Raw genomic sequence first — 26915 nt, forward strand, 5'->3', positions numbered from 1 at the left:
ACTTCTGTCTCTTCCATTAAAAACGGTGTTGTTGTCAAGTCCTTCAAGTAGCTAGTCTTAGAATGATATATTGACAAGATAAACCAATCTTTATCTTGATAATATTGATTGCTTTGTAGAGCAAAACTCTAGTGAATTATTACACTGATAGTTTCTACATTCTGCCTTAGTATGGATCACGATTCTGGGAATGTGATGTGTGTGTGTGTGTGTGTGTTGGTAATTGTCCTGAGAGGGAATAGACCAAGTAGAGATGTCATCATCTCATTCCCTCTTGTTAGTACAGTTATCACTGTATCGGTTTATGTCTTCATTCTGAACATATTTATTGAGCACCTTTCATGTGTTAGAGACAAAAGGTACAAAGATAAAAAGACAGTTTAGTTCTTTCCTTCATAGAGCTGATAGGCTAGTACAGAAGACAGTTAAAAAAGCAATTATGATAGAATATCATAAAGTGTTTTATAAGGGAAGGACAAAGGGAGAACAAGTAACTAGAAATTGGCGGGGGTGTCATGGGAGCCTTCCGGGAGATGGTCTGAGCTGAAATTTGAAGGATGAGTGGGAGTTAGACAAAGGTGAGATAGAAGGATGTTTGACTCTCTGATTTCCATAAATCTCTTCATTTTGTTAAATCTCAATAAAACAATTATACAATGTAAGGCTTTAAAGTCTCCTAAAATAATAACTAATATTTAATGGACTTTTACTGTAAAAAATAATATACAATGGGCTTTTTTATAAGCTAGGCACTATGTTAAGTTTTAATATGAATTATTTCATTTCACAGCCAGACATATGTAAGATACAGAGAGTTGAGTAACTTGCCCAGTATAATATAACTAGGAAGAGGTAGGGCAGTAAGTCTGTACTCTAATCACTGTGCTTCACTGCTTTTTTTAAGGATTGTCTGGTATAGTTCTTCCCTTCTTACGCTTGAATCTGCCTATAAACAGAGTATACATTTAAAAAGCAATAGAACATTTATGAAAACTAAGCATGTACTAGACCACAAAGAAAGTCTCAAATTTTCCAGAGCAGTAATCTAAGAAGCACATTCTCTGACCACTAAATAATAAAAGTAGATACTGACTGCAGAAGGAAATGTTAAAACAGAACAAAAATCCTAAATACTTGGGAAATTTCAAAACTCTGTCTAAAAATTACCCGTGGGTTAAAAAGATCAGAAGTGAAATGATCGGTTATATAGATATGAACATCTCTGAGGACCTATCAGAGGTTTCCAAGTGGTATCTGAAGAAAACTTTATAGTTTTAAAATGAATTCTGTTAAAGCCCACAACATAACATATAAATGAGTTAACTCTGAACCCAAGAAACTAGATAAAAACAAGAAAATAAATTAAAAACTAAAAGAGAAGAATTTAAAAATGTGAAAGTCAGTAAAACAGAACATTTTAAGATAGACTTAACAAATCCACCCAAAATCTAGTTCTTCGAAAAGAACAATAAAGTAGGTAAATCCCTGGCCAAGAAAAAGGAGAAAATACATATAAACAACATTAATCTCTTTCCTCACACTTCACACTTACCATATCAGGAAATCCTGTAAGTTTTACCTTAAAAAAATAAATATAGTTATTCTGACCTGTTAGCAGATCATTTCTGTCATCTTGGTGGTAGTCTTCATCATCTCTTTCTTGGGCCACTCCAGAAGCTTCCTAATTGGTCTCCCTGCAATCCGTTCATCACAGGAGCAGCCTTTCATCAGGATTCTCTAATGGTTTCCATCGTATTGAGGATAAAATTCAAAGTCTTCACCAGGATCTATAATATCCTTTATAATCTGAATGCTGGCTGTCCCTATGACCTCAACTGCCATTCATTCCTCCTCCTCTTCTAGCCACACAGGCCTTCTTGTTGTTCCTTGGGCATTCCAAGCTCATTCCTGCCTCAGTATTTATGCAATTGCTTTTATTCTGACCTGGATCTTCACATATATTCTGAAAGATTACTTAGTTCATTCAGGTCTCGGCAAATAACATTCCCTCAGAGAAACAACCACTGATCTTATTTATGTAAAATAGCACCGTATCTCATTGTCTAATCATCACTTTTCTTTATTTTTCTTTATAACATTTTTTACTACTTGAAATTAGATAATGTACCATTTGTTTACTTATTTCTTGCCTTTTCTGCCTTCTAAATTGGGGAGTGAAAATCTTGTCTGGCTTTACTTTTCAACTTTCTACCTTCAACACCTAGTATATTGCCTGATATATAGTAAAAAATGATAACAATCGAAGGCAGGAGAGAAAAAGATCTAATTACTGAACTAATGGAGATTAAGAATAAGAAAATATTGCATGTAAATTTTGGCTAAAAAAATTGAAAAATTAGGTGAAATTTTTCCAACAACAATCTAAATTACAGTATTTAAAATAAGTAGAAGTAATTCATTTAAATGAAATATCTAGACTAGGTAAATCTGCAGAAAGAGAAAGCAGATTAGTGTTTACCAGGGGCTGGTTTCTGAATTCTGGGAAGCTATACCAAGCTTTCCCTTTGTCCTGCTGAACTGATTGCTTTTCCACAGCATTAACTGTTCTTTATATATCACAACTGTGGGTTTCGTGTGTGTGTTATCTTTTAGGTAAACCATCCATTTGTCACTTATCTTCCTTTTTGTCCTTTAATGTCAGTCTTTTTTTTTTTTTTAATGATTATTTCATGTTCCTATTTTATGGGGGCCATATCTTGTATTGTTTTTTGGATCGGAATTAGATCCCACTAAAGGATATCTCTTTCCTTTGATTAGTTGGACTATGAACTCTCAGAGGGAAGGGACTACTTTTTGTTCCTTACTTTATCATTAGCACCTAGGACAGTGTCTGGTGCATGTAGCAGCCAAGCAAATGTTTGCATAGATACATATTCCCTTTATTTTGCAGCAGTTTTAGAAAAAATATGCCTCATATTGACTTATGATGTTTATCTTTGTTTCTCATTAGATATAATATATGACTTGGCCTTGGCTTTACATTCATTCATTCATTCATTCATTCATTATTTATTTATTTATTTATTTATTTATTGAGTCTCTAGTATATGCCAGTCAGTGTGCAAGTACAGGGATAGCAATGAACATGACAAACATGGTCCATAGCCTTATGGGGCATATTTATGTTTGGTGTGGAAGTCAAACTTTGTCATTTATTAATGTTATTAAAGGCCAAGAAAAAGGTGTTTAGGTATTGGAAGTTATAATTGCTAGAGCTAATCTAGTCTGGGGCATGAGTAAAGGTATCTACTGACTGGTTAGAAGAGTTAGGTAAGTAAAAAATAATAAAGGATGCTTGAACAACGTAATGACAATGCCAGTTTACTAGGCTAGGAAATACTGGAGGAGAGTTGTTTAGAAAGGAAGCCTGGAGTGAGATTTGGTTATCCAGATACACAGAGAGGGAAGACATTGAGAATGGGTTTTATTTTTTAATGGGAGGATCTTGAACATAGTAAAATGCTGATAGGAGCCCTTAAAGGACGAAGTTCAAAATACAGGTGTCAAAATATAAAAGGAAGAGTGGGAGAGGAGTGGGATACAGAACAAAGGTAGACAATTTTACAAGAATACATTTAAATAGGAGGAGAAGGTGTGTTGTGCTAATGGGTTTTCGTTTGCAGGTTTGTTGGTAAGTAGTTTAAGAAATTCCATTTGATATATTTTTCTTTGTGTTATAGGAGACAAAACCATTAATTGAGAGTGATGGGAGAAATGGGAGGCCAAAGAATATGCAGAGGGGTTTAACTAGAGAAAACAGTAGATTGTTGAGCAGTGAGAAGGGTCAGTTGAAATTTGCAACCATGAATTTCTGGTATATCAGTGACTAAATGTGATTTTGTCCAGTAGTGCTTAGCACTCCTTTATGTAGTTGGAATCAGCGTGAATTTTGATTTTGTCTTTTATGTGGAACCAGAGAACAAAGGAGCCAAGGGAGTTTGGGATTTTAGTGGGAGAGTGATAAAAATGATAGATCAAGGATTCTCATTTAGAGAAAGAGGAAACTAAAGATCAGAGGAGACTGATGCCTAGGACTCCAAGCCTTCGTTTTTATCCCCACGTTGGTTGAAACTACTCCTAAAATCTGGAGAAAAAAAAGATCTGCATATATTTTCTTGTGCCACTGCATGCAAGATTTTTATGTGCGCATCTTTTTCTTGTGATAAATTTCACACATTGATCAAAACTTTACACCATATCTAAAGAGTTCACAGGACACCACAGAGTCTCATAACTTATCTCATAAGGACAGCAATATTGGCATGTGCTGTGAATATACAAGGGGTTCAGATACTAAGGCTCCAACCTTGCTATCAACCTATACAACCTTAAAGTTTTCCTTAAGGTCTTCAGTGGTGACCTGCGTTTATAGTCTAGTTGGAGAAACATATACTGAATGAATACTAGACAGCTACATGGTCATTAGCTACGTTCTTCTGCAATGTTTTCTTTTAGGTTTTCTGTATAAGAAATTACGCTATCTTTTAGGTATTTTTAAAATATGCAGTTTTAATATCAAGGATAAGTATTTAACTACTTGGTATCTCTTCCATTAAAATCACATATTTTAAAATATTACTACTCTTTTTCTAACATTTCTATTACATTTATTTGTATCATTAATCACCGCATCCTTCCTGGAATATTTAAAAAAATTTTTTGAAATGTTTAGTAAGTATGTGTGTGTTTTGTTCCCTTACAAAACTTTCTCTGAAGGAAAACTATAGGTTGATAAATGCTCAAAAATGGGTAGCATTTACTAAAAGATATATAGTTTATTTTTCATAGTTACACCAACAGATTTGTTCTCAAGGGGACTCTGAAGGCAATATTCAAATTAATATTGTGGAGAGAATTATAAAAGGAGATAGTGTTTGCTTGAGTAAGGAAAGATAATACTTCATCATTTGGGTCAGAATGCATTCTTGTTTCTGTAATTACAGTTCTACAGGCAATGTCTTAGTATATTACTTTTCAGTTTTTATTTTCTTATTTGAAACATTTTCTTCGGATCCTATAGAACTTTAAAAGCATTATACAATTTATCTATTAGGCATAGTTCTAATGCTAACGAACTTGTTTCTAAAATTAAGGAAAATAGTGAATCAATCCGTCACACCACCAAAAAGAAGAATAAAAATGCTACAAACCACTGGAAATGGAAAAGAATTTAGAAAAAGAGATTTTTAAAGAAAGCTGATAATAGAATGGAAAATATCCTATAAGGAAAAGTTGAAGAGAGTGCTGTGATTATTTGGTCTAAATAGTGCAGAAGTGCTTAATAGTTAATTTGATCGTATTATTCCATAGACATTTTAATGAAAGGGGGACATTGCACTCCTATATTGAATAACAAGATAAAAAAATGGGCTTTAGATATGTAGGTGGAATGAACATTGAAAATGAAGATTGATTGTCCACTAATAAAATAGTGCAAGAAGAGGTTGCGATAAGAATTTGGGTCTCTAGTCTTTGTAGGTCATTAAGAGGAGAATAGTCAATACTTTCCTAAATGGTTTAGACCAGGTGTCACAAACATAAAAGCTTAGGGGTCATGTGGCTAGCATAATGTTCTTATCAGTTAAGTGGATGACAATTAGAACTGATTGGGGCCTGAAAATGGCTTGTTTGTTATCCTGCCAGAGATTTACTTGCCAGGAATTTATTTAATGATTTCTCCTGAGAGAGTTAACATTTTAAAATTTGGATATAAAATTAGGAAAAGTAGGATAACATTTAGCCATATATTACCATCATAAATCTAATTAGATCAAACTGCCATTTCCCACTTAGCTTCAATTTGGCGGAGTTTCTATATTAATATTTTATTAAAATAAATTTTCTAGTGGTATGTTAACTTGAATAAGAAAGTCATTTACCAAAATGTAACTGTGAGATGGATAATTAGCTTTAAATAAGTATTATATGTTTCATTTCATTCTTTATACATTTCTGTCAAGTTTTATAAAATGTTTTAGACTAGCAAAGAAAAAAAAAAATCCATACTTCAGAAAGGGATCATCAGTATAACTAATTTACCTCACCCATTATCATTTTTTACTTAAATTAATTTTCAAATGTTATCTTGGTTTATATTTAGATGTGAGATTTTTATTCTTTTTGACCCCTATTCTTCGTAATTTTAAATAATTTGTTTTTCTAATAATCTGCTTATAATATTTTTTTGTTCAGAACTGAAGGTATGTGCATATGTATTAATTAGTAAGGACTGTCAGGCAAAAGTTTGAAGTACAACTAGAATTTCCTTGGATTTTCCACTTGCCTAGAATTCCTTTGCCTTTCCCTGACTATCCCTGGTGCACAATCACCCTAGGTATTCCTCATTGTTCTAGTTAATTCATAACCTCGTCTTGTCTGTTGAAACTTACTTGTGTACCCATGCCTCTTTACTAGTTTAATAATCTGATGAATCAAGTCTTTGTTCAATCATTCATTCATTTATTCATTCAAGAAGTGTTGAGTCTTCCATGAGAGGCATTGAAGATAAAAGGAGTAAGGGATTTCTTTGGACAGTGATAACTAACTGAAGAAATATAATTGATTAATTTAATGAATATATTTTGAACCTGTTGCTTGCATTAGTGAATTAACAAGCAACTTCCATGCCCTTATGAAGATTATATTGTAGCGGGGGAACTGATAGTAAACAAATAGGTATACAACACGTCATTTAAAGATAAGTATTTGAAGAAAAATAAAGCATAGGAAGACATGGGTGAAGTCTTTGGAGCATAAATCGTACCACAAAGTTGTCTCCCCTTGAGTTAAAGGAGCAGGTCTTTTGTACCTGTATTAATGAGTCACTAGTGGCTTTAGTCAGCCAAGAGCAATTTTCTGGAGAAGGAGGAGCAGCTTTGAGCTGTTAACACGGGGCGGGGGAGGTGGGTGATGAGTACACTGATATGTGATGGGGATTTGGGTGGGACATCATAGTATCCACTAAAGCAGGATATCTTTTCTTTCTCCTCCTGCCCTGTGAGTTTTGTCATAGTTTTTCTTAGTGCTTTTGCAGAGACTAATGGCAACCTGTAATAGTACTTTGTTTTTTAAAACTCAGTAGATGTGATAGTGAGTTTTTATATGTGATAGTGCCACACAGACACACAAATAAAAAGAATTATACATATTTAAAAAATAAGAACTAAGTGGAATAATACCTCTGAAACTTTTAATTTGGGTTATTAGATTTAGAAATTTTATAGTTTCAGTTAATGTTTTAAATAGATTTATTAAGTGTTTCTTATTTAAGAATAGGCACTGAGGAAGAGGATCTCAAGCATAGGTTCAAATACAGCCTTAAACATTTATTAGATCTTTAATTGTGGGCATGCTAACTATTCTTTACCTCAGTTTCCTCTATAAAATGAAGCAAGTACAATCTGTCTTAAGGGAGTTTTGATAAAGACTAAATGAGATCATATATGTAAAACATTTTACATATATAGTTCTCACTTGTGTACACATAGAGAATTTGTTATATAAGAAAATAGTTTATTCTCTTAGAAAATACAAGTTGAAGAGTTATAAGATTTACTATTTAAATTTCATGGTAAGAGTAAATCTTAAAAGTTCTCATAAGAAAAAAATTCTGTAACTGTATATGGTGACAGATGTTAATTAGCCTTATTGTGATTATTTCACAATATGTATATTGATCATTTTGTTGTACGTATGAAATTAATATATTGTTAATTATATCAATAAAAAGAAATGGTATATGTTAAAACAAGTATATTTCATATATATCTTTACATATAACACAATTTTTCAAGTCTTTGAAATATTAGTAAAGTTAAATACTCATTAAACTTAGAATTTCTTCTCCGTATCATAAAGTAATATCAGGGGGACGAAAACTAAGAATAGTTCTCAAGACAAATATATAAAACAAATCATAAATGTTTGAAATATATTTACCATATTTATCTTCACTGATAAAAAAGATAAGTTATTTTATGGTGTTCATCTTATGTCTTTATGTTTTACATTATATCTGGTAACCTCGATAAATTCTCTTATTAATTCTATTAGTTTTAAATTCTTTTATAAGAAGTTTTCTAAGTAAAGAATTATATTGTCTGTGAAAATGACATTTTTATTTCTTTCTTCCCATTCTTTATAATTTCTATTTTTTGTTCTTACCTTTTTCTACCTGCTAAGACCTCCAGGAACATATTTAGGGCAAGTGGTGATAATAAGTGGTCACATTCTTCAATCTCAGGGGAATATTTTCATTCACCTTTAAATATAATGTTTGCTATAGTTTTTTAAAAAGCTACACTTTTACAATATTAAGGAACTTCTCTTATTTCTAGTTTTGTGCAAGTTTTTAAAAAAATCTTGAATGAGCATCGACATCAGTCGCTTTTGCTTTATGTATTGATAATATGATTTATTTCTCTTGTTAACGTGGTAAATTATATTGATTTTCATGTGTTAAATCATTTTTACATTTCCAGATTAAACCCCCACTTGATCCTGATCAATATATTGGTAGATTTTATTTTTGCCAACATTTTGCTAAGGATTTTTACATCTCTGTCAACAGAGAAGTCTATAATATTTATTTCTTGTAACAACTTTCCTGTCTTTTGTTATCAAACTTGTGCTATCTTTAGAAAACAAGTTCAGAAATGTTCCCTAGTTTTCTACTCTCTGGAACAAGTTGTATAATACTGGTATTATTTCTTCCTTAAATGCTGGTAGAATGCATTGTTGAAATCATCTGGGCCTAGAGTTTCCTTTGTGGGAATATGTTTTTACTTTAAATAAAAAATTTCAAACATGCAGAAATTTAACATAATTTTAACACATGTGTACCCACTACTTAGAATCTACTGTTAACATTTTGCTATAAATGCTTTATTTCATATCTACCTTCCCATTTCTCCATCTTTATTTCCTCTTATTTTTGATGCATTTCAAAGTAATTGGAGACATCAGTATACCTTCCTCTCAGCAGTTAAACATGAATATCATTAAATATAATTCAGTATTTGTTTACTTTATTCTTTTGAGGTAAAATTTATATGCAATGTGATGCATAACTCTGATGGGAACATTTGCTGAGTTTTGACACATACTTCTGTGTATCCCAAGCTCCCTCAAGGTACAGAGTGTTACCACCATCTTGGAAAGTTTCCTCATGCTTTCTCAGTTAATCCTCACACCTCCCCTTCAGAGACAGACATTCTGATTTTATTCTACCATAGATTACTGCCTATACTTTTATGTAATATTCTTTCACTCAGCATATTTTGAGATTTATCTATGTTGTTGAATATATGAATGTTCATATCTTTTTATTGAGTAGTATTCCACTGTATGAAAATCTCACAGTTTATCCATTGTCCTGTTGATGGACACCTAGGCTACTTTTTGGCTATTATGAATAAATCTGCTATGACAATTGCTGTACTGATATTTTTATGCACATGCATTTTAATTTGTCCTCCTGGGTAAATATGTAAGGCGTAGTGTTATGCATTGCATATATGCTCAGTTTTATAATAAGCAGTTAGACTTGTTTTCAAAGCAGTTGTACCATTACACTCCTAAAACAATATATTAAGAGTTTCATTTGCTTTCTATCCTGGTCAATATTTGATATTGTTGGGCTTTTAAGAGTTAGCTCTTCTGTTGGGAGTATAGAGGTAGCTCATTGTAATGTGTATTTCTCCAATGACGAATAATGCTCAGCCCTTTTAATATGTCTGTTGGTCATTCATATACTTTCTTTTAAAAAATGTCTGTTCAGATTTTTTACTCATTAAAAAATGTGTGTCTCTTTAATATTGAATTGTAGCTGTTCATATATCTTGGATAACAGTTCTGTGTTAGATGTATATTTTGCGAACAATTTCTCTCAATTTGTGATTTGCCTATTCATTTTCTTAGTGTTATTTTTAATGAGCAGATTTTTATCAACTTTTTCTTAGATGGTTATTACTTTATGTGTTCTAAGAATCCTTGTCTATCTCTAAGTAATAAAGACATTCTCCTTTGTTTTCTCTTAAAAGCATTATAGTTTTAGGATTTATGTGATTTTTGATGATTTATTATGAATTAATTTTCATGTATAGTGTGCAATACAGATTAAGATTAATTTTTTTTATATAGTATTTATTCCACCATTATTTGTTGAAAAGATTTTACCCATTAATGACTTTGTTGAAAACAAATGGTATAAATGTAGGTCTATTATTAGACTACCTATTTCATTGATCTACTTGATGATACTTTTGCCAGTAACATTGCCATGATTACTGGAGCTGTACAGTAATTGAGGTTGTGTAAGTGCTCCAACTTTTTCGTTAGTTTTCAAAATTGCTTCTAGGCTCTTTTTATGTCTCTGCATTTTAAAATTAGCTTCTCCATTTCTACAAAAAGAAAAAAATGCCTGCTGGAATTTGAGATTGCATTATCTCTTTGGCACAATATAGGGAGAATTGGCATTTTAACAATATTGAACCTTCCAATCTATGAATGTGGTATATCGCCACTTATAGGTCATCTTTGATGTTTTTGTAGCAAACTTTTGTAGTTTTCATTATCTTTTATTAAGGATTTTTGAGCCTTATGTTCATGAGGTATGTGATTCGTAATTTTTTTTTTCTTGTAATCTTTGTTAGGTTTTGGGATAAAGATTATATTGCCTTCATAAAATGTGCTGAGAAGCATTACTTATGTTTTCTTAAAGAATTTTTTAAGATTTGTGTTATTTGTTCTTTAAATGTTTGGTATTCTTTACCAGTGAAATAATCTGGCCCTGTAGTTTTCTTTGTGGAAAGAGTTTTGATAACTATTTTATAGTGTTTGGTAAATTACATTTTTCAAAGAATGTTTCATATAAAGTATTAAATTTAGTGTAAAGTTGTTAATAATATCTTTATATTTTTAAAAAGCCTTTACTATCTGAAATGATGTCCCTTATTTCATTCCTGATTTTGTTAATGTCTCTTTTTTTCTTGGTCAGCTTTGCCTAGGGGTTTATTTTACTGCTTTTCAGAAATGCAGTGCTTGGCTTTGTTGATTTTATTTATTGTGGATGTTTTCTATTGTTTTCATTTATACTCTTTACTCTTTGTTTCCTTCTAACTTCTTTATATTTGATTTGATGTTCATTTTTGAACTTTTGAGGTAGAAGCTTAGATATTTAAGTTTACATGCATTTAAGTTATTCATGCATTTAAGTTATTCATTTACAAGCATTGCTTTAGTTCCATCCTGTATATTTCCATAAGTTGTATTTTCATTATCATTCATTGCAAATACTTTAATATTTCCATTGTGATTTATTTACTTTTTGACCTTTGTGTTATTTTGAAGTGCAACACTTAATTTTTAAATGGTAGGGGATTTTCTTGATTTTTAAAAATTATTCACGTGTAGCTTAATTGCATTGTAGCCAGACAGTATACTCTCAAAGACTAAAGTGTTTAAAATTTGTTGAGACTTGCTTTATGACTCAGCATATGGTCTGTTTGATATGTGTTTTGTGTATCATTTGCATATTCTATTTTTACATGGAAGAGCATGCTATATTTATCAAGTTTAGTTGGTTAATTATGTATTTCAAATCTCATATACCTTAGTAAATTTTTTTTGTCTGCTTATCTTGTAGCTATTGACAAAGGTGTGTTAGTCTTCTATGTGATTTTAGATTTGTCGATATCATCTATTAGTCTTTATATTTTTGCTTTATATATTTTTAAGCTTTGTCATTGGGTCCATTCATATTTAGAATTATGATATCCTCTTATTAGTAGGACCTTTTAATTATTATGAAGTCTTTCTTTATCTTTAGAAGTGCTTGTTGCCTTAAGTCTACTTTGTCTGATATTGGCATAATATGCCAGTTTCCTTTAATTGGTTTTTGCATGGTATATCTTTTCCAATCATTTTATATTCAGTCTTTCCAAAAGTAGTCTTTCCATAAGTGTCCATAAGTAGTCTTTTAGAGGAGCAAGTATTTAACATAATTACGGATATAATTTGAGTTTAAAGCTAACATTTTACTATTTGTTTTATATTTTATCCCCATGTACTGTTCTCACCTTCTTCGGCTCAATAAAATATTTTAATAATTCTTTTTCTCACCTCAGTTAGCTTTTATTAGTTATCCTAGAAATTACTTCATGAATTTTGAGTTTTTGCAGTCTAATGTAAATTATTACTTCCGCCACTTCCTGCACAATGCAGATATCTTAGAAACTTTAACTCTATTTACCTACTCCTGCCTTTGGTTAGTGTTGTCATACATTTTAAATCTACATATATTTTAAACTTAACAATCTAGTAATATTTTTTACTGTTATTGTTTATATGTACCAACATAGTAACTTTTTCTATAGCCCTTTCTTTTTGCATTTCTACATTTTTTTTCCTAATATCATTTTCCTTCTGTTTGAAGAATTCCCTTTTTGTATTTCTTTTACTGATAAATTCTTTATTTTTTTCTTTTTCTGAAATCGCTTTATTTTTATTTTTATTTTTCAAACATATTTTTAGCCGTGAATAGATTTCTTGATTGGTATCTGTTTTCTTTCAGAATTTTTAAGAAGTCATCCTACTGTTTTCTGCTATTCATTGTTTCTATTGAAAATTATCTGTCAGTCTATAGATTGTCGCTTTTTAAAATGTGTTTATTTTTTTTCTCTAGATGTTTAAAGATATGGCTGTATGTCTTTCATTAATGTTAGAAAATTTTTGGTTGTTATCACTTCAGATGCTTCTTTCTTATTTTCTTTCTCCTCCTCCTGGGATTTCAGTGATATGTGTATTAGAACCTTTGAGTGGAATTCATATGCCTCTTATACTCTTTTATATTTTCAGCCTTTCTCTGTGCTTTGGTTTGGATGTTTTCTATTAAACTCTAATCTATTTCACATTTGCTCTGTTCACTCTGCTGGAGGCACTAAGTACTGACAACACTTTTGAGGAATTTTTTTGTAAAGAGCAAGGATATAGGAGTAGTAATTAGACCATGTGGGAATAAAGAGAGGTGCTTGCTTATTTGATTTTGGCTAGGGCATACTAACATGTTTATGCTATGATTGGAACGATTCAGTAAAGAGAAAAAAAATTAAAGTTGTGTGAGAGAGAGAAGGAAGATGAATTTTGGATAAAAGTTCTTGAGAAGGTGAAGGAGAACATAATTCAAAGCACAGTTCGAAGGATTTTTCTTTGATAGGAGTAGGACATAGAGAGGAAAGACACTGATTCATGTGTATCAGTAGTCATGTGAGGTGGCATTCTGGCTTAACCAAAGGAAAATATGCAGTTGCTAGTCTCTTAAAATTTAGGTGTGTGGATCGGGAATATGGGAAAATTGTCCAAGAAATGGAGAGTCAAATGAAGAGGTAGACTGTATTTATAACTACCTCATTCTGTTTCTGTGTCCTCTCAGTCATATCTACCTTTATCTCCTATGGTACTCAAAGTCTTATAATATACTTATAAAGGAATAGTTAAATGTTTAATTAAATTGTTAATTAAATGTTTTTGTTATATAATTAAAATTTCTGTGATAAATCCTTAAACATAATTTCTGATAGTACATTTAAAATTAATTCTTGGTAGTGTTTTGAATAGAAAATTAAGTTTTCTAACGTATTTTCTCACATTTTATTTTGCAGTTTTGTGAGTACTAGAACAGCACAACCATGTTTCGGAATAGTCTTAAGATGCTTCTTACTGGAGGGAAATCAAGTCGTAAAAATAGATCAAGTGGTAAGTGACTTTGCTACATTTATTCTGTGTGATACTTTAGAAAAAAGTTCTTTTAGAGAGCTGGATTAATGCTACAACACTTTATGTATTTGTACATTATATGGTTTATTTAATTTAGAAAAAATTACATTTCTACAGGCTTTCATATTCTTTAGAAACACTTGAATACTCATCAGTAAAGTCAGGTAAAGTATGTGAAAAAACATCTATTTCTGATAAATGAGTAAAGAGTGTTTTTTGCGTACTACTTATTAAAAACCTTCTACATCTAAATTTAATTTTTGAATTAACATGTGAAATTATTTTAGTCCTATTTACTCTTTGAGGAATGAGACCGTAAAAATAGGAACCATCCTCAATGGGTTGTAAAGAAGATGAAATATAAATTGAAGATTTTTGCAGTCATTAAAATAAAGTTTATAAACATTTGTTTAAAAATAAGGGGGTATTTTTTAGGTTTTTAAGGTTAAAATATACCAAAACTATATAAATACTTTTTTTGGAAAAAATATTAAAGAGAATTGTACTAAATGGTTGTTTTCTATTAATGGGCTGTAGGTATTTATTATATTCTTTTAATATTTTCAGTTTTCTAATTTTTCTTCATTTTATAAGTTTCCATTGGCAGTATATTCATATCATTCACTTCAAAATATTTTTAAACTCCTCTTGCGATTTCTTGACCCATAGGTATTTAAAGTATGATTGTTAATTTCCAAACAAACAGTTGATGATTTCCTAGTTATCTAATTATTAACTTAACTTAATTGTACTATTATCAGAGAACCTACCCTGTATTGTTTTATTCTTCTGGTATTTATTGAGATTTGCCTTACAGCTCAGCATATGATCAATTTTGGTGAATGTTCTGGATGCACCTGAAAATAATACGGATTCTGTAGTTATTGAATGCAGTGTAGGTCAGTTTTGTTAGTGGTAGTCCTCAAATATTTTTATACCGGCACTTATTTTTTAAAAATTATTTACTGAGGAAGGCGAGATTAAATCTCCAACACTATGATTGTGGAACTATTTCTTCTAGTTCCTGATAGTTTTTGCTTTATAAATTTGGAAGCTGTCCTATTAGATCTATTAAAATTTAAATTGCCATATCTTCCTGGTGAATTGACTGTTTTACTATAATGAAATGTCCCTCTTTATTTCTAATACTGCCTTTTGTTTGAAAGTTGACTTTGTCTAATATTAGGATAGCTATCCCAGCTTTCTTTTGATTAGTGTTTGCAAGGTATGATTTGTTTCATTCTTTTCCTTTAAACATTTCTTTATGTTATGCTGTTCATAGCACATTGCTGAGTTTTCTTTTTTTACTTATTCATTCAAGTATTTTCTCTTAAGGATTGGTTTGTCTACACTGATTCAATAATGATATATTTGGGTTTATATGTAGCATATTACTGTGTGCTTTATACTTATCCTGCTTGTGCTATGATTTTTTTTCTCTCCTTTCATGCTTTATTTTAGATTGATCAAAACATTTGTCATTATTCCGTATCTCCCCCTCTTGACTTGGAAGTTTAATCCTATTATAATTCTTTCAGCGGTCACCTTAAAGATTAAAACATCAATGAAAGTTTGATATCAATTGATACTTTTACCCTCTTCTTGGACAATGCAAGAACCTTAGATTCCTTTCACCTATGTGTATTTTAATTTCTACAAGACATTATTATTGTTTTCTGTAGTCACTGTCATTTAGATTTACTTACATTTGACCTTTTCATTGATTTTCATTCCTTCCTGCATCCCTCATTTTATAGATGGGATAATCTTTCTTTTTGTCTGGAGAACACTCTTTATAATTTTCTTTAATTGGGATTTTCTTGTGGTAAATTTACTTTGCTTTTGTTATCTGCAAATGTCTTTATTTTGCTTTTCTTGTTTTACAGAATATTTTTGCTGGGAGTAGAATCTGGGTTAGCAATTATTTTCTTTCAACACTTTTAAATATTCTATTCATTGTCTTCTGGCTTCTTGAATTATTTCTGTTGAGAACTCAACTGTCAGCCTAATTACTGCCTCTCTAAAGGCAATCTGTCTTTTTTCTCTTTGTTATTAATCTAGATTTACATTGCTGTGCATGGGAGTGGTTTTCTTTTTATCTATTATTGTCTTCCATTTATTTATATTTTAGGGTATTTTAAATCTGTGGCTTAATGTCTTTCATCACTTTTGGAAAGCTATTATGCATTATCTCTTCAAATTTTAATTTTTTTTCATTTTCTTTCTTTTCTTTGTAGGACTCCAGTTATACATTTGATAGCCCACATGCATGTCATCCATGTTTCTTACATTCTTTTGTCTCTATATGCTTTATGCTATGTTTTCTATATTTTGGTCTAGCTTACACTTCATTAATTCACTCTTCATTGGTATCTAATTTGGTATATATTGGTATACAATTGGTATATATGGTTAAGAAACCATCTTCAGTTTTTAATTTTAGTTTTTATATATTTCAGTTCTAGAACTTCCATTTGCTTCTTTAATTTTTTTAAATTTAGAAATAATTTTAAACTTACTAAAAGGTTGCAGCAGTAGTTCAGAGAACTCCACTTACCCTTCCACAGATTCACAAATTATTTACTTTTTACTGCATTTACTTTACCAGTTTCTCTCACACATACTGTTTGCTTCTCTCCCCTACTTCAACCTCTCTCATGCACTCACTCTTTTTAAATCTCTTGAGAGTAAAATACGTCATGCCATTTTACTCCTAAAAATTTCAGTGTGTATTTCTTAAGGACAAGGAAATTCTTTTACATAACCACAGTTGACCATTGATACAAAACTTTTTATTCAATCTACCTTTCGATTTCCAAGTTTTATCAGTAATTTCCTTTATAGAATTTACCCCCTTACTTTTTAAGATCCAGTCTAAGATAAGGTATTGCATTACTTATCACATCTTTTTACTCTCATTTAATTCAAAACAGTTTCTCAGTGTTTTTTGATTTTTTCAAAAAATTAAAAGCTTTCTTTTTTAAAAAACCTAGAAGATTTCTAATTTGGGGTGTGCTCGATTTTTTTTTTTTTTATGATTAGATTCAGGTTATGTATCTGACAGTTACACATAAATGAATGTTGTTTTATTTTGGGGATGTCACAGCTGGAGGCATACAATGTTCACCTTTCACTCATTAGTGATTTTGATGACCAAATAAAGGTGCTGTCTAGTTTTTCTTCTATATGGATACTGATTTCTCCCTTACAACTTAAAAGCAATCTGCAAGTACATACCATTTGGGTCTTTTTGTGGTTTCCAGTCTTTGCTAATATTCTCAATCTTGTCTCTTATCACCCTGAACATAGTAAGTCTATATTTATATCTATCTTCAAATCTGTGTCTGGGAACTCTAAATGTGTGTTTTCCTATTGTCTCTTTCTTTTGATTTTTATTAATGTTATTTATTTCATTCTGTACTAGTTATTTTTTAAAATAAACTTCTTATTTTGGGTTAGTGGTAGTTTAACAGAAAAATTACAGAGATAGTACAGAGAATGTCTGTATACTCCTTACCTAATTTTCACATCGTAAATTACTACAGTGCATTTTTTAAAACTAAGAAACCAATGTTGGTATATTACTATTAATTATACTCCAGACTTTTATTTGGGTTTCATTGGTTTTTCCCTTAATGCCCTCACTCTATTCCAGAATCCAGTCCAGAGAACTGCATTGCATTTAGTTATTGTGCCTCCCAAACATCAGTTGGTTTTGGCATAAGACAAATAATAATTGACACCACTCTTCTGGTTACTTTTTGGTTGTGTGTATGTGTGTACACACACACTTTAATATGTCAGGGATCCAAGCTGCCTCCTCCCAATTTGACATTTAAAGAAATGGTTTATCTAAAATTTATTTTCTGGCCTAGAATTATGATTTTCTTAGATGTCTTCAATTGTTCACTTTTGACACCAGAACTTGCATTTTTCTCTCACTTCACAACAATTACTTCATAAAAGAGAACTGGTAGAAAACTTTAAATAAAGTCATATTAAGATGCACATACTGGATAGTCTTTTTGACTTGAGTACCAATAGGGACTCATTTCCACATTCTGTCTTTATTAGAAGTAGGCATCAGATTTGTGCTTTAGCAAAATTACAAATTATTGTATTCTAGACTTTTCAGTAACTACCGCTTTAGTAGATATCATATTATTAACTCCATACATGTCAAGGTCCTACTGTAGCATTAAAGATAATTCCTTTGATTTACTAGGTATTTAATTATATCAATAATGATTTTGGGGGGTCTTAGTCTAGTATTTATTTTTCTCTGTGGTTTTTCTTGTAAAATGTTTATAATTTAGAGTAGTTGTAAGTTAGAGTAGTTACAAAAATAGTGATTTGTATTTTGTATGGAAAGAACCCTGTTTCTAGAGAACCGTATGGTTTTTCAAACATACTCCAACGCAAGAATTCCAAAGCAAGAATAAATTGTATATTAAAAGAAAGAATATATTTATGGAATGACATAATTAGTGTTTCATCATTAGAGGTTTTTTTTGGCATTAATGAATAATTGGATGTATACTTTATTCTTTACATTAACTTGGTTCATGGCTTATTTTTAAGATTAGTAAGGTAACATTTGTCATGGACATAATTATTTGCTTTGTTTTGTTTGTTTTAGGAAACTAACTTACTATTTAGTTTGAAAAGCATTTGTAATAAAGGTGCATTGCCTATTCTAATTTGTCTTTTAAATAGTTGATCTGAACTTTTGTGTGTGCTACTCAATAAATATTTCAATATTTTGATTTTATATCAAGTAATAGCAAATGAATTTTCTCAGGTGCAGTTTCTTCCCTAAGGATATGGGAATATCAACTTTAATTTTATAACTTAATTCAGATTTATGATGTGAAAATTGTTTCTGATGCATGTAAGAGTAGGTACTTCTAAATTTTGTGAAAAAGAAAACGTGTGACTCTTTTGAATTATGGATTATAACGAAAATATATGTGTTTCTGTATTTACTAAAAATTAAATATATACCATTTTTCTGAAGTCTTGTTATAATTTTATTATTTAAAATCATGAAAGTAATTAGTAAAAGTTCAAATATGCTTTTGATATAAGTAATGTCATTATTTGGTATCATTGTGTCATTGTTTTGATAAACCATCATTCAAGTATGAGGGAGAGAAATACTGTCAGTTTTAGGTATTCAAGAACTGAGAAAGTACCTTAAGTATAACACAGCTGTTGAGAGAAAAATAAAATTACTCAGGGCTGTCTCCTAGCAAAATAAAAAATAAATGTGAGAAAGGCAAGAGATGCAGATAGAAAAGTGAGCAAAGTAAGTAAACCTTATTGTTAAATATAAATATTTTGCTAATAATGTACTATAACAAGTAGAATTTATTCCAGGACTACCAAGATGTTTCTATCTCAGAACATGAACAGAAATTTTGAAGTTAGAAAAAAATTTTAAAACCATGTTATTATATCATTATATTCAGAAAAGGCATTTTGTAAAATTGAACAGCCACTAAAGACATTATTAAGATAAAAAAAGAGGGCTTTATATATAATAAAGACTCTTCACCAAACCCAACATCAAAACATCATACTAAACAAAGAAATGTAGAAGCCAGTTCTTAAAACAGAAACATGGTAGAGATTTCTCCTCTTACCACTCTTTTTCAAAATTGTTTATGCAATAAAGACAAGAAAATAAAATGACTAGTATAAACATTGAAAAATAAAGGACAGTGTCATCATAATTTTTAAATGAGGTGAAAACTCTAGAGAATCTACTAAATATTTACTAGAGATAATAATATAATTTGGCATGGTGGTTGGCACTTTCAGCTCTACCAATACTTACCGATTAGAAATGTAAATGGGAAAAATATTATATTCACAATTATAACCATCAAGTTCTCAGGAATAAATTGGACAAGAAACCTTACAGACACATGAAAAGATGATCAGTGTCACTAAGCATTAGAGAAATGCAAATTAAAACCACAATGAGATATCACCTCGAACCTATCAGAATGGCTGATAATAAATTAACAAACAGGGGTTGACGAGGATGTAGAGGAAAGGGAACCCTTGTGCACTGTTGGTGGGATTGCAAATTGGTGCGGCCATTATGGAAAACAGTATGGAGGTTCCTCAAAAAAATTAAAAATAGAACTACTTTATGACTCCTCAATTCCACTTCTGGGTATTTATCCGAAGTAAACCAAAACACTAATTTGAAAAGATATATGCACCCCTATGTTCATTGCAGTGATATATACAATAGCTAATGTATGAAAGCAACCTTAGCGCGCATCAGTAGATGATTAGATAAAGAAGTAGTACACATATATACAATGGACTATTACTTGGCCATAAAAAAGACTGAAATCTTACCATTCGAAACGATGTGGATGGACCTAGAGGGTATTATGCTAAGAGTCTAAGTGAAATAAGTCAGACAGAGAAAGACAAATACCATGTAATTTACTTACATGTGAAATCTAAAGAACAAAATAAATGAACGAATAAAATGGAAACGGACTCATAGATAACAGAAAAAACTGATGGTGCCTCATGGGAGGGGAATTGGAGGGCTGGGTGAAAAGGTGGAGAAATTAAGAAGTACGAGTTGATAGTTACAAAATAGTGATGTGAATGAAATATAGCATAGGGAATATAGTCAATTAGAAAAGAAAAGAAACCTATTGGGGTATATTAGACTAGGATAAATAGAAAGATATATTTCTGGATTTATACATAAATTTATTGCAGTTCCATTCAGGAAAGCAGCAGATTCATTTTGAGTTGAGTAAAATAACTTTAAAATTCTATGGAAGAATAAATGAGAATAACCGAGGATGAAAAAGAGCAATTGATTTTGGTGGAAGTATGACTTATAAGGTATTAAAACTAACAATAAATACATGGTCTCATAGTTAGACAAATAGGCTAGATAGTCTGTCACAGAGAGCAAGGTATATCATGGTGTTAATGGGGCAAGAGCAGCTGCTTCATTTTGTGGAACTGTTCAAAGCATTATAGGACACACTGCCATTGTGACCAAAAGATACCTTCTAAATTTTCAAATAATCAGAGCCTGCTCTTGATTGAGACCTGAACTAGAGATAATGGAAGTGTTAGATTTTACGTTTTCTTGCATTGCTGTATTAAGTGCTTGGGGTACACATAAAGAATGTTAAACATAAACATTTTTTATGTTTAATGATTTGTTCATGGTGGATTATTTCCTCATGTGTTTTATGAGGTTTGTTTATGAGCTCATCTCAGGAAGGAATTGTTTTCTGTGGGGGATGTAGTGTTGCTGATCGTTGAAATGGTCTTTTCTGCTAGACACTGCACCAGTATCACAAGCCATGGACTGATTTTTAACAGTTTTTTTTTATTGTGGTAAAATATATATAACATGAAGTTTACCATTTTAACCATTTTTGGTTATATAATTAGCGGCATTAATTACGTTCACAGTGTTGTGCAACCATCACCACTGTTCTCCATATATTATGTTGCCCATTAGGTTGCAAATTCCCATTTCCCCTCCCTCCAGCCCCTGATAACCTCTAATCTACCTTCTGGTTCTGTGAATTTACCTTTTCTAGATATTTCACATAAGTGCAATTATATTATTTTGTCCTGTTGTTTCTAGCTTATTTCACCTCACATAATGTTTTCAAGGTTCATTCCTATTGTAGCATGTATCAAAACTTCATTTCTTTTTATGACGAATATTATTCATTTGTATGTATACGCCACATTTTGTTTACCCATTCATCTGTTGATGGACAGTTGAGTTATTTCCATTTTTTAGGTATTGTGAATAATGCTGCCATGAACATTGTCATATAAATATCTCAGTCTCTCTTTTCAGTTTTTTGGGGGAATATATCTAAAAGTAGAATTGCTGGTCATATGGAGAAATGTGCATGGTTCTGTGTGAATATGTTTTCATTTCTTTGGGGTAAATGTCCAGGACTACAATTTCCAGGACATAATTTTAGTCCCATGTTTAGTTTTTATAGAAAGTGCCACCTCTTTTACAGCGTGGCCATACCATTTTACCTTCTCATCAGGAACAAATAAGTGATCGGATTTCTTCTTGTCCTTGCCAGCATTTAGTGTTGCCACTATTTTTATTTTAGTTGTTTCGATAGGTGTATATTGGTATCATAGTTTTAATTCACATAGCCCTAGTAGCTAAATGATTTTGAGCATTTTTTCATGTGTTCATTTGCCATCTGTATGTCGTCTTTGGTGAAATTTTTCTTCATGTCTTTTGGCAATCTTGGATTATTTGTGTTTGTTTGTGTGTGTATTGAGTTTTGATAGTTCTTTATATATTCTTGTCTTTGTCAGACATGTAGTTTGCAGATATTTTCTCCCAGTCTGTTGATTGTCTTTTTATTTCCTTAACAGAGTCTTTCGTGAAGCAAAGTTTTTAATATTAATGAAGTCCAGTGTATCAGATATTACTTTTACAGATCATGTGTGCTTTTGGTTTCCATCAACAGGCGTTTATTACTCAGTAGCATACTGGTTGCCTGATATTTGAGATTGAATTAAATTCTCTTTAACCACCCATGTGCAAAAATCAGTTCATCTGTGAAAATAGGGCACTTTGTTAGAAGCATTTGTTACTGGTGGGTTTTTTGGCGGGATCCACTGAGCATTGAAATTAATTAAAATCTTTATTGCTCTGAATAAATGTTCACAATAAACTATAATGACACGTACAATTGTATTTAATACAAATATATTTATACTGTAAAAATTTCTTTTTCCTTTCAGGAACAGTAGATTTTATTTCACTAATAAACCATGAAATTACAACATAAGCTTTTCAATGATTTTTTACCTCTTCTTTAACTTGTTCTAACAAATTTGGTTAGAAAGATGCACTCTTATTTAATGAGGAAAGGGTTTTGCTTATTTATTATAGAGCTATAAAATCTTTTGTAATAAAACACAAACTTGTCATATTTTTTGTGACTGCTGTTTTTCTTTCTGTTTCTCTGCCCATCAGCTTGCCCGATCTGTGGTTGACTATTGAGATGTTTACTCCTCAGGAAATTTATTTGTTCTTGCTGTTATGGAACTTGAGGTAAAAAGTCATTAGAGGAAGTCACAGAATGTGGCTGTACAAGAGAGAATAAGGATTCTTATTTGGTGGTAGAGGACAGTGAGCCCTAAAAATAAATGTGACTAAAGAGTGAAAAAAGTGGCAAGATTTGAAACAAATCTGATTTGACTAGTTTTGTTTATATTTCAGATATTTGTAGCAGTTCTGTAATTCAGCTGCTAGCACTTCTCATCAGATAGTCACACTCACACTTACATTTTCAAATCTATTTCTAGTTTTATTTTCGTCCTATATTTTCAGAGTAGTTTTAGAGTTATGCTAATTTCTCAAGATGATTTGTCATGATTTCCATCTTTTACTGTGCTTTACGTATCGTATAAATTATTTATTCCTTGAAAATTTAGAATAACTCAGACATAAAACTGGCTGACTTGGGCTTCTTGGGGGATTTTGGTGTAGTTTTTCTGACATTTTTTATTTTATTGTCATTGAGCAATAGGTTTCCTTTAGGCAACTTGGATAATTATTTTTCTAGAAAATCATCCATTTCATTGAAATTTTAAAATTTATTTGCATAAAGTTACACATGTTGTATTCATTTGAGTTCAATTTAGTTTCTCCTAATAATGAAGATTTTTATATTTCCCATGTCTTAGCTTTGTCTGAAGCTTATATATTTTATAGCTTTTTCAAAGGACCCAGTTCTTGGATTTACTCATTTTATTTTTATTTTTTCTTCTCATTTACATTATGAATTTTCCTATGATAGCTTTTGCTGCATTCCATAAATTGTGATTTTCAGTATTCTCATTATTAACTTTTTACATCATTCGTAATTGCAGTGTTTTTCTTTTTGAATTGAATTGGCCTAAAATTTTCCAGGGGATTTTGTTGTTATTGTTGTTAACCCTTTTCTAGTTTAATGCACTGTGGTTAGAAATTGTGACCTGTTCATTTGCTTCTCTTTAAAGCAGTGATTGGTGAACTCCCTCCTATAGGCAAGCTACTTGTATTTACAAATAAAGTTTTATTGGAACATAACTACACTCATTTGTGATAGAGACTGTACAGCCAACAATCCTGAAGTAAACTTTACTAATTTTTTAGCTCCTGGATGTTAATTTTTTGCTTAGTTGAGCTTACAGCGCTTTTGCCTTAAATCTATCTGGATTTTGTGTTTAAGGTATATTTTTTGTAAATATTGTGTAGTTTTGTCTGGTTAAAATCTAATCTGATTTATTTTTAAACGGTATATTTAATTCATTTACATTGACTATATAACTAGCAATGGACAGGAGTTGATTTAAGTCTCCTGTCTTATTCTTTATTTCTTTTGCATTCATATATTCCTCATTCCTGTCTTCTTTAGGATTTATCAAATATTTTTTATTACATTTTTGTTTTCTTGGCCTTTTTACTGTACCTTCTTCGGATTTTTAAAAAGAGATTATGCAAGGGATTACAATGTACATTTTTAACTTTTTATACTGACTTGAATTTTTATTTAACTATGTGAACATTGTAAGGACCTTATAACGTCCCCATTTTTTTGTTGTCTTATATTTTACCCGCAAGATAATATACATCTCATAATACTTTATATTACTGTTGTTTTAAGTAATCTTTAAGATAGATGTTTTTTAAGATTTTTTAAACTACTTTATTATTTATCCTTATATTTGCCTCTTCTAAGCTAGTCTTAATTCCTTTTTTCGAAATAGTGTTTTATCTGGGATAATTTTTTTCCACCCTGCAGAACTTTCTTTGCATTTCTTAAAGTGTGAGTCTTCTGGCAATTAATTATGTTAGCTTTAATTTTCTCATAATGTTTTTATTTTGCCTTCATTTTTGAAGAATATTTTTCTTTGGCATAAAATTCTAGGTTGGCAGTTATTTTCTTTCAACACATTAAAAATGTTACTCTATTATCTTTTGATTCATATTGTTTCCGATGGGAAGTGAGCCATCCTCATTATTTTTTTCCTTAGGATGTAATATGAATTATTTATTCATTTTTAATTTGGTCTTCCTGTTTAAATTTTTTTTTTTTTCATCTTGACTTTTAGCATTTGACTATGATATGCCTAGGTGTATGATTTTCTTTCTATTATCTTATTTGGATTTTGGTGTGCTTCTTGAGTCTGAGTGTTGATGTATTTCATCAGTTGTGGAAAACCTTAGATATTATTTCATCAAGTAGTCTATCTTTTTTTCTTCTGTATTTTGGAACTTTAGTTTGAATGGTAGATTGATATTATCCCTAATATATCTCAAACTGTGTTCTTTTTCTTTGTTCTATGATCATTTTTGTTCTTTTTGGTTAATTTTAGTCTGTCTTCACATTTATTGATACTTTTGCTCTGTCCAGTTAGCTTTTAAGCCCAGTTAATCCTTAATTTAGTTAATTTTTCAGTTATAGAGTGTTTACTTAGTTCTTTTAATATTCATTTCTCTGTTGACATTTTCAATCTTTGCATCAATTTTTCCTGTTTTAAACCTCTATTTGGTTTTCTTTTTGATTATGGATCACATTGTCTAGAATCTTCCCAACATTTGCCTGTTGTTTTCCAGACATTGTGTTTAAAAGAATTGTAGACACTGGAGTAAATAATATTTTTTTCTGGAGATTAAAAACCTTTTTTTATGTAAGGCAACTATAATGAAGGTCTGATCTCTTGGGATTTGATGGAGTGTCGAAGTGGATTAGGGCTAGGTTGCTGTTTAGTTTGCTCAGTTTACATGTATTTCAAATATCTAGGGTGAGGTATATTCTAAATATATGTCAGTCCCTTTAGCAGGACTCTGGGATCTAAGTACCATCTGATTATGAAATTTTTCTCACCTTTATTGTCTAGCTTCTAGTCCCCCAGATTGTTGCTACCACAAACTTGGTAGAAGTTTATGGCAAATCTGTGGGCAGGGAGACTTATCTTTGAATTTGGGGTTCTTTCACCTTCTATACCAAGAGTTGGCAAACTATGGCCTGCAGGTTAAATCTGGCCTACCACCTGTTTTTTGTAAATAAAATTTTACTTTGAAAATAAAATACAAGTTTTATGATACAGCATACTGTAGCATGTCTCTGTTTGTTTTCATGCTGCAAGAGCAGAATTCCATAGTTGGGATAAAGACTAAAATATGTACTATCTGGCCCATTATAGAAAAATTGGCTGACTCTTATTCTCTACTGTCAAGACAGTTCACAGAGTTGTTAAAAATTTTGCTGATTCCTAATCTTAGAATCCCACAATGGATTTCAATAGATCTTAGAATGAAGTTCAGACTTTCTTACGAAGCTTATAGAGCCCTTGATAATATAAATAAATGCTGCCTGCCTTCCCAACCTCCTTTCCCTCCTCCTCTTTCTACTTCTTTGTAATAGACTTTATTTCAGGTTCATGGCAAAATTGAGGAGAAGGTACGGAAACTTCCCATATCCTTTCTTCTGCTACAGGGAGCTCAAAGTCTAATAGAAGAGATTCCTAAACCAGTGGTGATAATACAGTTGGAGGATAGGCAGGGAGGAGAGGAGAATCCAAGTTGAGCTTTGGTTAGGGGTCTACATAGAGAAAGTAGCATTCGTCAGTAAATGAAGATAGGAGACTATTTGGTGCATTCTAGCAACTGCAAGAATTTTCTCTTCCTAGAACCTAGGGTAATTAGAAAGTTGCTAAAAAAAAAAAAATGGACAGTTAATCACTCACTAGTTAATAAAGTATTTAGTATGTCCTGCTAAAGAGTTTGGATTATAGCCTTAAAGCCACAAGGGAGCCAATGCAGGGTTTAAAAAAGGATTTTAATATCTAAACTCAGGACCACTGTCTTCAGATTTATTAAATTGGAAATTTCTAGAGGAAATAAAAATTTTATGTTAAAATTTAAATTTGATTAAATTTGATTAAATGTAGCATTTTCTATGGTCAGTTTTATTTGCTGTTGTAGCAGTTAGAATGGTCAGAATACCAAAGACCCAATTTAAAATGGCTGAGGTGATTAGAGATAAGTTAATTCCAAAATCTCAACAGCATCAACAAAGACTCAGTTT

General features: G+C 31.0%; 1 protein-coding gene across 7 annotated transcripts in view; it reads left to right on the plus strand.

Moving 5' to 3' along the window:
- TANC2 (tetratricopeptide repeat, ankyrin repeat and coiled-coil containing 2) overlaps positions 1 to 26915 on the plus strand; it is a 288365-nt gene that overhangs the window by 31829 nt on the left and 229621 nt on the right. For 6 of the 7 annotated variants that reach the window (XM_016128285.2, XM_016128304.2, XM_016128256.2 and 3 more), the window contains exon 2: positions 13680 to 13773. In XM_016128285.2, coding sequence (XP_015983771.2) covers positions 13707 to 13773 — 67 coding nt within the window. In that variant the 5' untranslated portion in view covers positions 13680 to 13706. Of the gene's footprint in view, positions 1 to 13679; positions 13774 to 22813; positions 22892 to 26915 lie in introns of those variants that run through there. The other variant, XM_016128294.2, reaches the window with a different exon arrangement.

Source organism: Rousettus aegyptiacus, unplaced genomic scaffold, assembly GCF_014176215.1.
Source record: "Rousettus aegyptiacus isolate mRouAeg1 unplaced genomic scaffold, mRouAeg1.p scaffold_m13_p_6, whole genome shotgun sequence".
Lineage (NCBI taxonomy): Eukaryota > Metazoa > Chordata > Mammalia > Chiroptera > Pteropodidae > Rousettus > Rousettus aegyptiacus.